General features: G+C 34.8%; 1 protein-coding gene across 8 annotated transcripts in view; it reads left to right on the top strand.

Annotated features, from left to right (window-relative positions):
• The window catches only part of FAM227B (family with sequence similarity 227 member B), a 195,756-nt gene that overhangs the window by 22,139 nt on the left and 156,601 nt on the right, over positions 1 to 17,016 (top strand). For 6 of the 8 annotated variants that reach the window (XR_006704715.1, XR_006704716.1, XM_045449786.1 and 3 more), the window contains exons 6-10: positions 734 to 769; positions 1,465 to 1,569; positions 5,468 to 5,566; positions 11,793 to 11,894; positions 16,660 to 16,786. Coding sequence is in view for 6 of the 8 variants with exons in the window: in XM_045449786.1 (XP_045305742.1) it covers positions 734 to 769; positions 1,465 to 1,569; positions 5,468 to 5,566; positions 11,793 to 11,894; positions 16,660 to 16,786 (469 nt within the window). In the remaining 2 variants the exon portion in view is untranslated. The remainder of the gene's footprint in view (positions 1 to 733; positions 770 to 1,464; positions 1,570 to 5,467; positions 5,567 to 11,792; positions 11,895 to 16,659; positions 16,787 to 17,016) is intronic. The other 2 variants (XM_045449784.1, XM_045449785.1) reach the window with 2 other exon arrangements.

The raw sequence follows: 17,016 nt of genomic DNA on the forward strand, positions 1-17,016 counted from the left end.
TGTATACAGGCTACTTATTCTCTGTGTAAAGTAGAATGGGGGACATAGAGATACACCACCTAAACTGCCTGTCAAGGATCTGTTGCCCTAGCTGCTAAGAGTGCTTTAGGGGACACCCTTTAGCTGTCAGCCCCTTTTGGGGTTTGCTTCACCTACAGAGAACTTCCTCTTCTAAAGACATACTCTTCCAGGAACCACCTAAATCCAGTGACTGATCAAGTTGGAGGTGGAAAGGCCTAGCTATTTCAACCCAGTGCAGGATAACTGTGATGGGCCCTTTCAGCTCTAAAGCCCTTTTTAGAGTGCTTTGAGGTTGTTAGGCATATATTACAGCTGACTTCTCTAACTTCCCAATTATGCCTCTCTCTTTGCCTTCCATAGATATTGATCCCAAAGGCACTCCCAGTAGATATTCTGCACACTATGTTTCACCTCAGAGTCTATTTCCCAGTGAACCAAACGGCAATAAGTAGTTTTATATTTCTGTTATAGCCCTTTATCCCTCTGTGTTTTGTGTGTATACATATCTGATTCCCTTATTGAACTATGACTAGCTTGAGGGCAAGGACCATCTTTGTATTCCTAGCATCTAGCACAGCAACAGCATTCTAGGCTTCGGTAGCAGATATACACACACGCATGCACACACACACACACACAAGTTATCTGAACAAATTTACAAAATATAAAAATTTAAAAGATTTTTAAAGATTTTGTTTTAAATGTTTTCCAGCTTTCAGATGAAATGGAGACGAAGAAGACTGTAGAGGTATTTAAAATTTCTGTTCTATGAGATTATGTATCAAAAGTATTATGTAGAAGGGCGCCTGGGTGGCTCAGTCAGTTAAGCATCTGACTCTTGGTTTCAGCTCAGGTCAGAATCTCACAGTTCGTGGGTTCAAGCCCCTCATCAGGCTTTGAACTGACAGCTGTGGAGTCTGCTTGAGATTCTGTCTCCCTGTCTTTCTCTGCCCTTCCCCCACTCTCTCTCTCTCTCTCTCTCTCTCTCTCTCTCTCTCTCTCTCAGAATAAATAAACATTTTTTAAAAAGTATTATGTGGAAATGAAAAATGTTTATAATAACATAGATGTAGCTATAAATATAGATGGAGCCCTGAGGGAAGAGGTGGGTACAGGTATAGAAGCTTTCTCCTGCCTTTCTTTATCGGTAGTTTAGCTAAAATTCTTGATCATTTGGGTTATGTCAAAGTTGGTTCTTAAATACGATTTTGTTTTGCTTTTGTATTTGGCATATGAATATGCCAGGGCTCTTAATTTCATGGAATCAGAAAATATGAAGATTTTTTTAAGGTAGGGTAAATATTTTTCACTTATTTTAATAGGAGAAAGTGAAATAATTATGTTAATGAATTATAGTTAAATATTTATCTGTCTTCTGTAGTCCTGTGAGACTACCGAAAAGGGTGAAGTAATTAGTGTTCTGTGATACTTCCCTCTTTCTAGGGTTGCAGCTTCTCAGGATTCAAAACAAATGAGCTTACTCAACTACCCAGACATTTGGATGCTGAACAAATTTATCTTTTTATATTAAAAACCCAGAAGTTTGATGTACGTAAACATTGTTATTGTATGATACATTTTGAGAATATGATTTAATGAATCAGACCTTTATTTAAAGCTATGACAAATTAGGTATTAAGCATAAGCATGATTGAATTTTGAAGGCATTAAGTCTGGCAGGAAAAGACCAGTGATATTTAATACCCTGATCACTAGAAAAAAATGTATTGAGGACTCTGTGTTACTGCCTCAGGAGTCTGAGGTTGCTACTGTGCATTGCCTTGGCATGTGACTGTAACAAGTGTTTTCCCCTCCCTCTCCTGCTTTATCAGCTCAAGATATTTTAGTCTGCTTATTTTGACCCCAAAATAACTTATGGGAGCCCTTCCCCACAATCCCATCTTTTGTGCCTCCAAGTGTCTGGGGAATTTTTGAGTAGTATCTCCACAGGGTGGCCAGTTGAAAAACTGTAAACATAGGAAGGTAACTAGATCATCGCCCGTTGGTTGCCAAAGGTGGGATGAGAGTTGTGTGGTTACTAATACTGATTTCCCACTTAAATATTAGGTGGTCACCTAACAAGGTTTCCATTTCCTGAAGGCTTAAACAACGCTCCCTTACCCCCAAGCAGATTCCTTTCAGACAGTTCTCTGAGGTGAAGTTGGCTCCTGGTAGGCCCTCTTGCCCATCTTTCACCTCCAGCTTTCCTGTGCCTCTTTGTTTCTCAACCCAAAATCCCTGTTTGTTTCCTCTCCTACAATAGTCCATCAGAAGGAACATAATCAACCATTAAGCCCCTCCTAATGGTTGCAGTGTTACAAGAAGTAGAGTCTGATTGACCTGGTTTGGATCTTCTGCTTACCTTCAGGCAACTACAGAGCACCTCTATTAACAATTATATCTAGATTCAGTAATGACACTCTCTCTTATTTTCCATGCTAATACAAATGTTTTTCAATTCTCTTTTACATTTTGTGGGATTTTGGTGACAGTGAAGGCTTAGTGTGACCCCTTTATACAATCACCTGATCCCATTTTTGGAGAGAAATACTATAGGTGCTAATTATAGTTATGCCTGGATCATGAGCATATTTACTTCTTTTCTCTGACTATATTTTCCACACTTTCCTCAGGAAAAATATTTTATTGTTATAAAAAAATTGTGATTCAAATCAGTTTATGAATGTTGTTCTAGATAATCTATAATATTTTTTCTAACTCTAAAATTCCATGTTCTAAGATGGTACTACTATATTTTAAATATGGATCCATGGGGCACCTGGGTGGCTCAGTCAGTTGAGTGTCCGACTTCGGCTCAGGTCACGATCTCGCGGTCCGTGAGTTCGAGCCCCGCGTCGGGCTCTGTGCTGACTGCTCAGAGCCTGGAGCCTGTTTCAGATTCTGTGTCTCCCTCTCTCTCTGACCCTCCCCCATTCATGCTCTGTCTCTCTCTGTCTCAAAAATAAATAAACGTTAAAAAAAATTAAAAAAAAAATATGGATCCAGTACATCTAACACAAATCAGAAGATAATCACATAAACAAGACATAAAAGTGCAGCTATGAGGAATTTTTAATATGGTTAATTTGGAGGATACTTGCATTTTTGAAAGAAATAGTAAAGTGAAGAGTGGAAGTAGATATGGGTAGAGGGTGGATGGAGTATGACAAGCATCTGGGTATATCTTGGCATAGATACCCAGTGTTTTATTTGGTAATATCCCTAGCTGATTTCAAAAAAGAATTTAAATTGGTTTACTATAGCATGTACAATACAATAGCATTAAAATAAATTATGAGGTTATAGTAAAGAGAGTAAGTGTAGGAAAATAAAAATAATCAGAGAAGATTATTTCATAGAAATGCTTATGATAACAGACCAAGGGATTGAATTTATGGATCTGAAACTTGCAAAGAGGAGGTTATAGGGCTTCTGTTACACGAATGGAAGTATGGGGATCCATGGAATTAACGAATTTACCTAACCCCATCCAAACATGTTCCTTTACATACAGTCATTAATTTAGTTCCTTGATGAGAGAAAGTGTACATTATTCCCTCTACCTCCCAGAACAGAACCATGGTTACAGATGATGCTTACTAAACACTTTATTGAATTAAAGTGAGTGAAAAATGACCTATATTCTGAATAAGAGTAGAAAGCTAAGCCACAGGCATAATGATATACATGAATAGAAATTCAAAAGAAAATTAGAAGTCATTTTGTCTAACCTAGACTCAATGTTAGGAAAAAAATAAAGTTCCAAGTTAGATAATCTAGGTTTTAAGATATGTTTACATTTACTTAAATCAAAAAAAAAAAAAAAAGTATCACAGAGTGGTGAGAGGAGAAGAGAGAACCTGTTAACTTTTTCAGCTGTGCTTGGGGTTTTGGGGCAATTTCCAATTTTTGATTGTTTTGACTAAATATTGATATACTTTAAAGAATTTGAAATTTTACTGAAAAAGGAAGTTAGTGATACTAGACATAGCCAAAACAGAATAGAAGCAATCATGCACTTACTGTACACTGAAAAGAATCTTTGCTTGAAATTTGCAAATAATTTAAACAAAACTATTCAGCTTTTGTATTTCAATCTTCTACTTTTTTTCTTTATGTACTTTACATATTTCCTTATAATTAAGAAGTACTAAATCTAAGCTGTTAAGTACTAAGTACTAAATTGAAGCTGTTACCAATGGACTCCATACTATAATTAGTGTCCTATGAAAGAGAAGTGCCCCCACAGAATCATGACGAGGAATCTTTTTTGGCATAAAAGTAAGCATGATACCCTTTTGTAGACTTGTTCTTGAGGAACAGTAATTCATACCTATAGATTTCATTAAAGTAAGTCTTGAACTGTAATGAATCTGGCATTTTAAAACTTTTAGTAAATCAATAAGATAAAATCATCTATTGAATGTGCCTATTTAAAGCAAGATTTCTGGTCAACATAAATAGATTTAACTTTATGTGACAATTTTTATCAATTGCCTAAAGAGTACACTCTATTTAGATAGGGTCTAGACTTACAATGGGGCTTGTTGGGATAGAATTCTAATATTGTTGGTATCTGTCTTTAGTATAAAAAGGAAATTGTAGCATGTGTTGTGGAATTTTTGCTGTTCTTAATCTAGCCTACAATGTCATTTCAATAGCTACTATGCAAATCTGATTGTTGAGCATATGAAATGTGGTTAGTGTGACTAAGATGAATTTTTTATTTCATTTCTTTTAATTAACTTGTATATGAATTTTAAAAGTAATAGCTGATTCAGTTATTGAAAGCTCTCAATTATGGTTGGAGCAAAATCACAACTCTGTATTTTATGAAGTCTAAATACTGACCTAGTATTTATGATAAAAATGAATTGTTCAAATTGAGATGTGCTATAAATATAAAATATATACAGTATTTCAAACACCTGCTCCCACAAAAGAATGTAAAATATTTCATTAAGAATTTTTTACAACAGGAGCACCTGGGTGGCTCAGTCGTTTAAGCGTCCGACTTCCGCTCAGGTCATGATTTCACAGTTCATGAGTTTGAGCCCTGTATCGGGCTCTGTGCTGACAGCTTAGAGCCTGGAACCTGCTTCTGATTCTTTCTCTGCCCCTCACACACTCACACACTCACACACACACACTCTCTCTCTCTCTCAAAAATAAACATTAAAAAAAGAATTTTTTACAATTATATGTTGAAATGATAATATTTTAAATATATTTTATTAAATAAAATATGTCATCAAAATTAATTTCACTTTTTACTTTTTTAAATTGGCTACTAGAAAATTTAATATTATCTACATGGCTCAACTAAATTTTTATTGAACAGTGCTAGTCTATAACCATTGAATACATACTCTATATACAGCCTATTTACATTAACATGTTTTATAATGTATTTTAATTTGATCTCCATGTGTCTTTTGTTCCACAGGAAAAAGTTTTTAAAATCTGGAAGACCCATTTTCTCTCAGAAGCTTCTATTGCTCTTTTACATGATTCATTTTGGTGGTGGTTTCTGCATAAATTTAAGGTATGATGTTATTTTTTAAAGTTCTTTTTTTAAGTTGATTTGTAGTACAGTGAATTGTTTAGTAGAGATAGCAGTGGTACAAAAAAGTGTTTTTTGGATCCTTTCACAGAAATTGGGTTTTTAGTATTCTTCACATGTTAGAAATCCTGTTTAAAATCTAGAGTTCTTTCTGGAGCACCTGGATGATTCAGTTGGTTAAGCATCTGACTTCGGCTCAGGTCATGATTTCATGGTTTTTGAGTTTGAGGCCTGCATCCAGCTCTACACTGGCAGCAAAGAGCCTGCATGGGATTCTCTCTCTCCCTCTCTCTCTCTCTGTCCCTCCCCTGCTTGCCTGTGTGTGTGTGTGTGTGTGTGTGTGTGTGTGTGTGTGTGTGTTCTCTCTCAATAAATAAATAAAGTTTAAAAAAAATCTAGAGTTCTTTCAGAGGAGTTAAAACTTTAATATGGATTTCAAAGATCCTGAATCTTCATTAATCAGAAAAAAAATTGGTGAAATCAGTGTAGTGAATAATACAGTTTTAGCTTAACTCAGTGCTACAATGTGCTGACAAACAGGTAAACAGAAAGCCCACTGTAAATCATTGCAGGAATTTTCATCTGGAAAATAGTCCATACCTCTGATGGATACAGGGTCTTTATTTGATTCAGAAAAGTAAAAAACTCTGATTGGGTTTAAGAAGAGAAAGACATCTGGATATCTGGGAAAGATATCTGGGAAACAGTAAGAGAATGGAAATAAGAAGCACATGAGTCTTATAGGTAGAGAATATGGGAGCCTGGGAAAAGTGGTGAATACCAATGACTGTTGTATGTCCTCTGGGTCTGGGAGAGTAGCAGAATGAGGAACCCTGGGATCACAGCCCAAGCACTAAGAAGATGTGCCATTACATCAAAGAAGTTTACAAATAGACTTCACTCTCTACCTTTCCCCAGCTCAAATTACTTGCACATAGCTACTTATGGATTGTCACAGGAATTTTGTACCATGAAGAAATGGGTGTTAACCAGTTTTACATACAAACCATTCAGTTAGTGCTATATGTTAGAATAATTAGTGTAATTCTAGATTAAGGTTATCTGTTCTGTATTTCTGATATTGTTAGGAGCTCTGGATATAGCATTATCTAGGGAAAATCATGAAATCAGGAGAATTTCATCACCTTAAATTTCTTTCTCTAGATCTGGATGCTGAATGTATGTTTTTCCTTGAAACAGAGAAACATTACATTCTGGCTTTAATCTGTTAAGATTATACATAACAAGTTTTTGAAGGAAACATAATCTAAGAGTGTTTCTAGTAATTGTTTTGTCAGGCAATAATAGTATTTTATTGCTTTGAACAAACACAGATTTGATACCAAAATATTAATGACCCACCGCATTTATATTGTTTTTGGAATAATAAGGAATTAGATTTTTTTTTATCTTTAACCAAGCTATTCTCTAGAAACTAGTGGCTTTCTGAAATTAAAATGTAATAATTTAGTAATAACTTTAAAATATTATAACTTAATAAGATTTCTGGTGTCATTATATTTGACTTGTTTTGAGAAGGAATATGTAAGTTAGTTGTATCAGTCTTCTGCTAGTGTTCTAGGGAACTGAAAGGGGCAGTTTAGGGATCCAGATCAAATTGAAGCAAACTTTCCATGATTTAATGAGAACAATTCCTCTTTCATCTGTTTTGTTCATTGCATTTTATCTATGACTTTATTTCTAAGAGGGTTTATTATAATATATATACATATTATGTTGAAGCTAGTGAACTATATAAAGTGGGAATAGAGCTATTCCTTGAATATTTGTTTTGTTAGGTAAGCTCCTCTTTTAAGCTTTACTATCGTTTTAGATGGATGCAAAACACATAAATTCTATCTATATTTGAGTACACTTTATGAAGAATAAATAGTACTGATTTTATACCTAGAATATGGTAAAACCACAAACCACTTGTTCAATTACCAATAGTTTATATGACAAAATACATAATCATATTCTAGAATGTAGCATGCTTCAGCATGGTAGCTTTAAAACATATTTCAGTAATTGTTATAGATTAATATAAAAGCGTATTTCCTTTATTGCCTATGTTTAGTGATAACTTGGTCTAGTAGAATTTTAAATCTGGTTTTCCCAAATAATTATTGTGAAACTTTGGGCTAGTCAAAAAACCTCTCTGCACTTCACTGATCTCATCTCTAAAAAACAAAACAGGTAGAAAAGTACATATACCCTGCTTTTTTCCCCTAAAGTTGTTGTATTAAAAGTGACATGAATAAGAAGACACCTAGTAAACTTTGAAATACTATATAAATATAATATGGGATTCAACACAATAGAATTAAGAGATCTGACTTCCAAAACAAGTTTATCCACTTAGTAAATAATGTGTCCTAGAATAGTTACTTACCTCTCTAAATCTTTCATAAAATAACAAAATCACATACTTTGCATGTTTCTTGGGTTAAATGAGAAAGTACATGTAAACTTGTTTACATGGAGCTATGTATATAGTGTTTAATGGATATATCGATCATTATTATTATTATTATTATTATATTAATTGAGAGAACACAGTATTCCAAAAATTGGGGGCCAATGTATAGGCTAATTAACAAAAGTTTCCCTGATCATGTTTGACTAGAAGAACTTCAGTAATGATATGGCAATATACTTAATATTTTTAAAAATTGCCCTTGGGACTTGGGCTTCCCCAAAGATTCAGAAATCTGGAAAGCACATTATTCCCACCCATATAACAACAAAGGAAACCCATATAACCTATAACATTACAACTTTTTAAAATTTATCATGTAGAGTAAATTTCAAAGCAAAGAATGTTAGCAGGGAAAAAGAGAGTAATTGTATGATGGTAAATTGGTTAATTCATCATTATTACTAATAGGAAAAGTCATAAATATACTTAGATGTTCTAACACCTCATTCTCAATAATTAGTAAAATATACAAAACAAATCAGTAATTATATAGAAGACTTGAGCAACACTGTCAACCAGATTGATCAATCTAATTGACATTTACTAAATGTTTCTCCTGACACAATATAATATAAATTTTTCTCAAGTACACATTAGACATTTACCAACGACTTTCTGAGCTAGGAAAACATCCTAACAAATTTAAAATAATAAAGTCATACAGAGTATGTTTTCTGACCAAAATGGAATTTATGAATGAATAACATAAAGCTGACACTAAAGCCAAAGATATTATAAGAAACAAAATAATCTATAGACCAAAATTCTCTTTGATGAATATTGATGCAAAAATCCTCAACAAAACGCTAGCAAACTCAGTTCAGCATATTAAAGGATTATACACTCTGACCAATGGGATTTATTCCCAGAATGCAAGTATGATTTTTTTAAATGTTTATTTATTTTGAGAGAGGGTGCATGCAAGCAAAGGGAGGGGCAGAGAGAGAGAGAATCCCAAGCAGGCTCCATGCTATCAGCACAGAGCCCAATGTGGGGCTTAAACCCATGAACCATGAGATCATGACCTGACCCAAAAATCAAGAGTCAGATGCTCAACTGACTGAACAACCCAGGTAGGTATGCCAGTAAATGATTTTTTAATGTATTGTTGAATTTAGCCTACTAGTATTTTATTGAGGATTTTTGCATCCGTGTTCATCAGAGATATCGGCCTATAGTTCTCTTTTTTAATGGTGTCTTTATCTGGTTTTAGTATTGGGATAATGCTGGCTTCATAGAATGAATTTGGAAGTTTTCCTTCCTTTTCTATTTTTTAGAATAGTTTGAGGAGAATAGGTATTAACTCTTCTTTAAATGTTTGGTAGAATTTGCCTGTGAAGCCATCTGGTCCTGGACTTTTATTTGTTGGGAGGTTCTGTTTTTTGTTTTTTGTTGTTTTTTTTAATCCAATGTCTCTGCTGGTTATCCATCTATTCAAATTTTGTATTTCTTCCTTTTTAAGTTTTGGTAGTTTACATGTTTCTAAGAATTTATCCATGTCTTTTATGTTGTCCAATTTGTTGGCCTATAGTTTTTCATAATATTCACTGATAATTGTTTGTATTTCTGTAGTGTTTGGTTGATATTTCCCCTCTGTCTTTTATGATTTTACTTATTTTAGTCCTTTTTCTTTCCTTTTTGATAAGTCTGGCTAGAAGGTTATCAATTATTGATTTTTTTCAAAGAATCAGCTCCTGGTGTCATTGATCTGTTCTGTTGTTTTTATAGTTTCTGTATCATTTATTTCTGCTCTGATCTTTATTATTTCCTTCCTTCTGCTGGTTTCAGATTTCTAGTTCCTGTAGGTATAAGGTTTGGTTGTTTGAGGTTTTTCTTGCTTCCTGATATAGGCCTGTATTGCTATAAACTTCCATCTTAGAACCGTGTTTTCTGCATTCCAAAGGTTTTGGACCACTGTATTTTCATTTTCATTTGCTTCGATGTACTTTTTAATTTATTCTCGTATTTCCTGGTTGACCCATTCATTGTTTAGTAGCATATTATTTAAACCCCATGTATCTATGGACTTTTTAGATTTTTGTCTTGTGGTTGACTTCTAGCTTCATAGTGTTGTGGTCAGAAAAGATGTATAGTGTGACTTCAGTCGTCTTGAATTTGTTGCGGCCAGTTTTGTGGGCTAATTTGTGATCTAACATGGAGAATGTTCCATGTGCATTTGAAAAGAATGTGAATTCTGCTGTTTTAGGATGGGACAATCTGAATATATCTGTTAAGTCCATCTGTTCCAGAGTGTCATTCAAAGCTATTTGTTCCTGATTATTTTCTGTTTAGAGATCTGTCTGTTGATTTAAGTGGGGTGTTAAAGTTTTCTCTACTACTATTGTATTATTTATTAGTTCCTTTATGTTTGTTACTCACTCTTTTATGCATTTGGGTGCTCTTATGTTGAGTACATAAAGATATACAATTGTTATATTGTTGGATTGTCCCCTTTATTATGATACAGTATCCTTCTTTGTCTCTTGTTATAGTCTTTGTTTTAAAGCCTGTTTGTCCCATACTTAATTATGGGTACTCTTTCTTTTGACATCCGTTTGCATGATGTTTCTCTGTCCCTTCACTTTCAATCTGAAGGTGTTTTTAGGTCTAAAATGAGTCTCTTGTAAGCACCATAAACTACTTGCATAAACTACCATTTTTATGTTGCCTGTCTACACAGACTGCTGTCTCTTTAAGGGGGGGCGACCCAGCTATCACTTGCCCTCCTGGCTCACCCAGTGCCGAGTCAGCTGACTTTTAAAGCTCCAGGCTCCAAGTACCACTGGTTTTATAAATTCACCGAATTCAGCCCCTCTAGTTTCTAGTCAAATGCTATGGAGATTAGTCTTCCCTATGTGAGCTCCCTGGTGTAAAGGCCCATTTCTTTGCCCTCTCCAGACATGCAGCTCCCTCCCTCCTACAGGCAGCCTCCCTCTACCTTTCTGACTTTCCTAACCTTTTAGATGCAGATTCTTCTCTAAATTTAGTTGTGGAGTTTGTTCTGCCAGTCTTTGGATTGCTCTCTGGTCTATTGACTTGGATGCTGATGATATCTAGTTGTAAATGTGGATGGGGTGAGCTCAGGGCCCCCCTGCTCCGTCATCTTCCCAAGCTAATCCTATCAGGACTTCACTATAATATTGAAATTATTTTGTGTATACATTTCTTCCTTCTTACAACATACTGTGTCTTTAGTATCACGTCACAATTGTACTACTTCTGGCTGTGGCTGTCTCATCCTAGTAACTGCTTTAATTTTATGCTGAGTTACTACTGATAAAAATAGAGTTAAAGTGGTTATAGAACAAGAGAATTTAAAACTCATTGATTGCCTCTGCATGCCAGCTTTAATGCAGGAACCTTTATTAACCTGTCAAATGTTTGTGTGCTCTCTGTGTGCCAGGCACTGTGCTGAGGCCTTGAAAAACAAAGTCAAACAAAACATGATCCTTGTCTTTATTTTACTATGCTACTTTAAGATATGTATTGTCAGATACATTTGGTAGATGAGGAAACTAGGACTAATTAGCCCAGGGTAAGGCAGCTAATGAATAACAGAGCCAGTATTCAAATTCAGGTCTGCATGATACCAAACCCATGCTTATTCCACTATAGCAACTGATCTGCCTTTTAAGAATAAATAAAATTATTGATATTATGCATACAAATCCAATTTTTAATTGTAGTATTAATACTTTTAATTCCATACATTTTTTATTTTTTAAGCCTGACAGAGAAAATCAAGATTCCTTGTTTGATAGAATTTCAGAAAGTTATGTGGTGCTTTTCATGAGCATCCCTGCAAGTCGAAAGGATACATTCCTTCAGGTAAACATAGAAATTAACTGGTTATGCTAAGCATTTTTAGAGCAAATGAAATAAAAAAAAAATAGTTACTTTATTCAAACATTTATTAGAAGTTATTTTGTTACTTTGAAAGGAAATTGCCTGAAGTAGAGTAAGTAATGGTCAAATATGAAAAGTTATGCTTCCCCCTCAGAATATTGTATTCCCTTGCCTAAAAGTCTTACAGAATCTCCTTAGTGTGGTACAGGTATTTTGTTTGCATATTGATAATGTGAAAACTGTTGACTTATCCTATATATATTTTTGATTTTTTTTCTGTGTATCTATAAAATTAATCATTTTTCTTTTCCCTTATAATATATCTTTTGATCTGTTTAAGAGGACTTGAGAAGTTTATGTTATGTGTAAGGGCTAAGCACCCGTTAAAAGTAAACAAAAATGGACGTAGTTATGAAGTTTTTGTTTTACTTTTCTGTCGTTATAATAACTATTGAAAAGGATTGATTAAAAGGCTTTGTGTTCTTTGTGTTCTTTTAATGTGAAATGAAAATGTGTAGGAATTTCATTAGATATTTTTAAATTTATTTTTTTTAATTTTTAAATGTTTATTTTTGAGAGAAAGACAGAGACAGAGCGTGAGCTGGGGACCGGCAGAGAGAGAGGGAGACACAGAATCCAAAACAGGCTCCGGGCTCCAAGCTGTCAGCACAGAGCCTGATACTGGGCTCGAACTCCCGAACTGTGAGATCATGACCTGGAGCCGACGTCAGACTCTTAACTGACTGAGCCATCCAGGCACGCCTGATATTTTTAAATTTAAACATCTAGCATTTCAAAGCAGAAGCCACATTCAAATACTTTTGTGTTGACATCTGTAAATCAGAAATACATTCATATTTTGAGTTGATAACTGTTTTTCTGGGTAAAGGAAACTTAAAAACAGTAAAATGTCTTTCACAATGGAAGTATAAACAAACTTAAACTGCCAAATATTTATGTTCAGTCTTGACCTATCTTACTTACTCGCAGTCATATACACGTAGTGTCATAAAAGGAAACCAGTAGTGCACTGGGAATAGGGAGACTTGGCTTCATGTCCAGAATCTGCTACTAATTACCTGGATGATCTTGGCAAAACATTTAGTCTCTCACTTCCACAGCTGAAAGAGGTTGATTAGAACCGTGATTCATAAATTGTTGTTTTGTGGAACAATGGTGTTCTGAAAGATGGACTAGGATTTTTCTCTCCTAATACTAAAATATTTTGTTCTTATTTGCATTTAAACGTTAGTTAATGGTTAGGATTCTTGGTAAATTGCCTAGAAATGACAAAAACAGCTCTTTCTCCTATCCATAATTTTCCACTTAGTCTATCTTTTGTGGTGAGTGAGCCTAGCCTACGTAACATGGTTTGATGAAATCAAGCCTGCTTTAACACCATGCTTTTGAGAAAAGGATAACCGGCCTATTTAATATGGACAAAGATAGTAGTGGCACCATTGCATATCCCCCATTCTCCAATGTCTAGACCTACAATTTTGGTCCAAATGTTCTCCCCTGGGGTTGATATGCCTTCTGATAGATCCTATATTTATAACCTTTCTCAAATCATGACTTGAGTTTTTTCTGGGTCCCTATTTTCAGTAGCTTTTTCCAAGGAGAAATTAGAAGTTGTTTATTCAAAATTCAGAGCCTCATTTGAGAACTAACAAGATGTACATCTTGGTGATTTGACTCCTTGACCTGGATTTGATCTTCTTTTAATGCTCCCTTTCTGTTTCTATGCTTGAGGCCACCTCCCTATATATCTATCTCCTCCAGAGCTGTTTAAGTAGAAGTAAAGCCTCAGCTCTTATTGACCAATTTCCATTATTTTTAACTCACTCAGATAAGTTAGAGTTTTGTTACTGCTTGCTCATCTGATTTATTTTACCTAACAGAGAGAAATTTATTAATATTTAAGAATCAAAAAGTCGGGGCGCCTGGGTGGCGCAGTTGGTTAAGCGTCCGACTTCAGCCAGGTCACGATCTCGCGGTCCGTGAGTTCGAGCCCCGCGTCAGGCTCTGGGCTGATGGCTCAGAGCCTGGAGCCTGTTTCCGATTCTGTGTCTCCCTCTCTCTCTGCCCCTCCCCCGTTCATGCTCTGTCTCTCTCTGTCCCAAAAATAAATAAACGTTGAAAAAAAAAAAAGAATCAAAAAGTCATCTTCATATTCCACTATTCAGTACAAATTAGCTTAATCTAAACATATTTTTTTTTTAATTTTTTTTCAACGTTTATTTATTTTTGGGACAGAGAGAGACAGAGCATGAACGGGGGAGGGGCAGAGAGAGAGGGAGACACAGAATCGGAAACAGGCTCCAGGCTCTGAGCCATCAGCCCAGAGCCTGACGCGGGGCTCGAACTCACGGACCGCGAGATCGTGACCTGGCTGAAGTCGGAGGCTTAACCAACTGCGCCACCCAGGCGCCCCAATCTAAACATATTTAATGTGGCTTTTACTTCTCTTTCTTCCAGGGTTATACAATGATAGACCTTCAGAAATTTTCCCAACACAATTTGACATTTGATCCTTAATCTCATGAAGATGAGATATTCACATAAAACTTTTAGTTCACCTTGTTCAACCTTTTAATTTTAATAGTCAGTATTACTTCTTATACCAAAATATAACATGTGATTATTTCTGATAGTAAAAAAAATGGTCGTGATTCACTCAATAAAATTAAATATACCAATATATTAAAGCATTCCCCCCAACCACCAAACAAAAATCATGGAATTCTTCAAAGAATATCATCATTTACCAGAAAGTTTCAGCACTCCTGGATTAGGTAACTGTGTTAGTTGCCTATTGTTACTCTAACAAATTATCAAAAATTTAGTGACTTTTCAAACAACAGAAATTCCTTGTCTGAGACTTATAGAGTCCAGAAGTCCAAACTGAATCTCATAGGGCTAAAATTGAGGTATCAACAGGGCCAATTTCTTTCAGAGGCCCCAGAGGAGAATCCATTCCTTGTCTCTTCTAGCTTCTGCTGGCTGCCAGCAATCTTTGGCTTCTGGTCGCATCACTCTAACTTCTGTTTCTGCCATCACGTTGCCTTCTTCTCTTTTATAGTAAAATTTCCAGAGCCTCCCTCTTATAAGGACACTTGTGATTACACTTAAGGCACACTGGATAATCCAGTATGATCTCCCCACTTAAGATCTTTAGCCTCATGAAATCTGCAAAGCCCTTTTGTTGAATAAATTAACATTCCCATGTTTCAGAGATTAAGACAGTGACCTCCAAGGGACACTTAGATTCCAAAAGTTTACATTTAACATTAAGGGCTAAATGTGATTTTAAATCCTTATTTGACTGCTGAATACAAGAATAATAAATTAAAATATTTTAATTTTTAAATATAAAACTATAGTAACTTTTATGTTTAGTCACTTCCTAAGAGAAATTTAGTAGTTTAGGGGTTTTAAGTCTAATAGAATAATACAGTACCATATATTTGTTGATATCATAGTTTTACTGTGTAAACAATATATAGTTATTACAATGTATTAACTCACCTAAACAGATTTCAGTTATTTAAAAAAAGTTTGTTATTCTAGCCACACACACACACACACACACACACAAAATGGTAATTATGTGACATGATGTAGGTATTAACTAATATTATGGTGGTGATCATATTGCAGTTTATAAGCGTATCAAATCAACATGCTGTATACCTTAAACTTACACTGTGTTATATATAAATCATATTTTAATTAAAAAATACATAAATAGGGGCACCTGGGTGGTAAGATTGCATGCTTGCTCAGAGAAGCAGTAACCACTTTATTCATCCTATTAACATCTATGTTCTAAAACCACATCTTGTTAGCATTCTGTTATTGATATGGAAGTTTATGGGGGAGAGAGAAGATGACAAATTTAAAATACATGTATATGGGGGCATCTGGGTGTCTCAGTTGGTTAAGCATCTGGCTCCAGCTCAGGTCATAATCTCACACTTCTTGGGTTCAAGCCCTCCATCGGGTTCTGTGCGGACAGCTCAGAGCCTGGAGCCTGCTTTGGATTCTATGTCTCCCTCTCTCTCTCTTCCCCTCCCCAACTCATGCTCTGTCTCTCTCAAAAATAAGTAAACATTAAAAAAATAAAATAAAATAAAATTTAAAATATGTAAATATACATTTTATTATAATGATCTACACATGTCACTTTCTAAAAGAGGATAACAATACCAAGGTTAAATGAAATAATAATCATCAAACTTTATCTTAAAATATGATAATTAAACCTTATCTTGTTAACTTCATCCTTTATTCAAATTAAATTTTCTAAAATGCTAACAAATAGCCAAATTGACTTTATTTTCAACTCTTCTTTGCTCATGTCCCTCAGTTAGAGGTACAAAGAAGTGAGGAGTGGCCAAAAGCAAGCTATGAGAAAAAAGGGACATAGGGTGCCTGGGTGGCTCAGTCAGTTAAGAGTCTACCTTTTTATTTCAGCTCAGGTCATGATCTCATGGTTCATGGGTTCAAGCCCTGTGTCATGCTTTGTGTTGACAGCGTGTAGCCTGCTTGGAATTCTCTCTTTCTGCCCTTCCCCCCGGGTACACACTCTCTCTCTCAAAATAAATTTTTTTAATTAAAAGAATTAAATTTAAAAAAAAAAGATAAAAAGGACATACATATTTCACAAACTTAATAATCATTTCTTTGGTAGCTGAGATAGGCTATATAAAATATGAAATTATTCTAATATGACTCTTTTTGATAGGTGTATCCTGATTGTTTGGCACAAGCTATCTATGCAACATTCCAGGAAGCATTTCCAGAATCCAGTAATATTTTTAATGATGAATTTAAAGAAGATCTAGGAAATAATATTTTTCTTTGGCTGTCAGGTATGAGTATATCATTTACATATCGATCATTATTTTGATACCTAAAACTTTTAGATTACAGTATCTTGTCAAAAAATTAGTAGTTCTTTGCTTTACAAAACATGTCATATTAATGCCTATATTTTAAAAAAGAATGATTATTTTCTCTGAAAGTTTTGCTATATCAAAACCTGTTATTAACGTTAGAAGCCAAATCATTTTATTGACAATGGGATTGTTATAGAAAATTG

The sequence above is a fragment of the Leopardus geoffroyi genome, chromosome B3 (assembly GCF_018350155.1).
Source record: "Leopardus geoffroyi isolate Oge1 chromosome B3, O.geoffroyi_Oge1_pat1.0, whole genome shotgun sequence".
NCBI classification, from domain to species: domain Eukaryota; kingdom Metazoa; phylum Chordata; class Mammalia; order Carnivora; family Felidae; genus Leopardus; species Leopardus geoffroyi.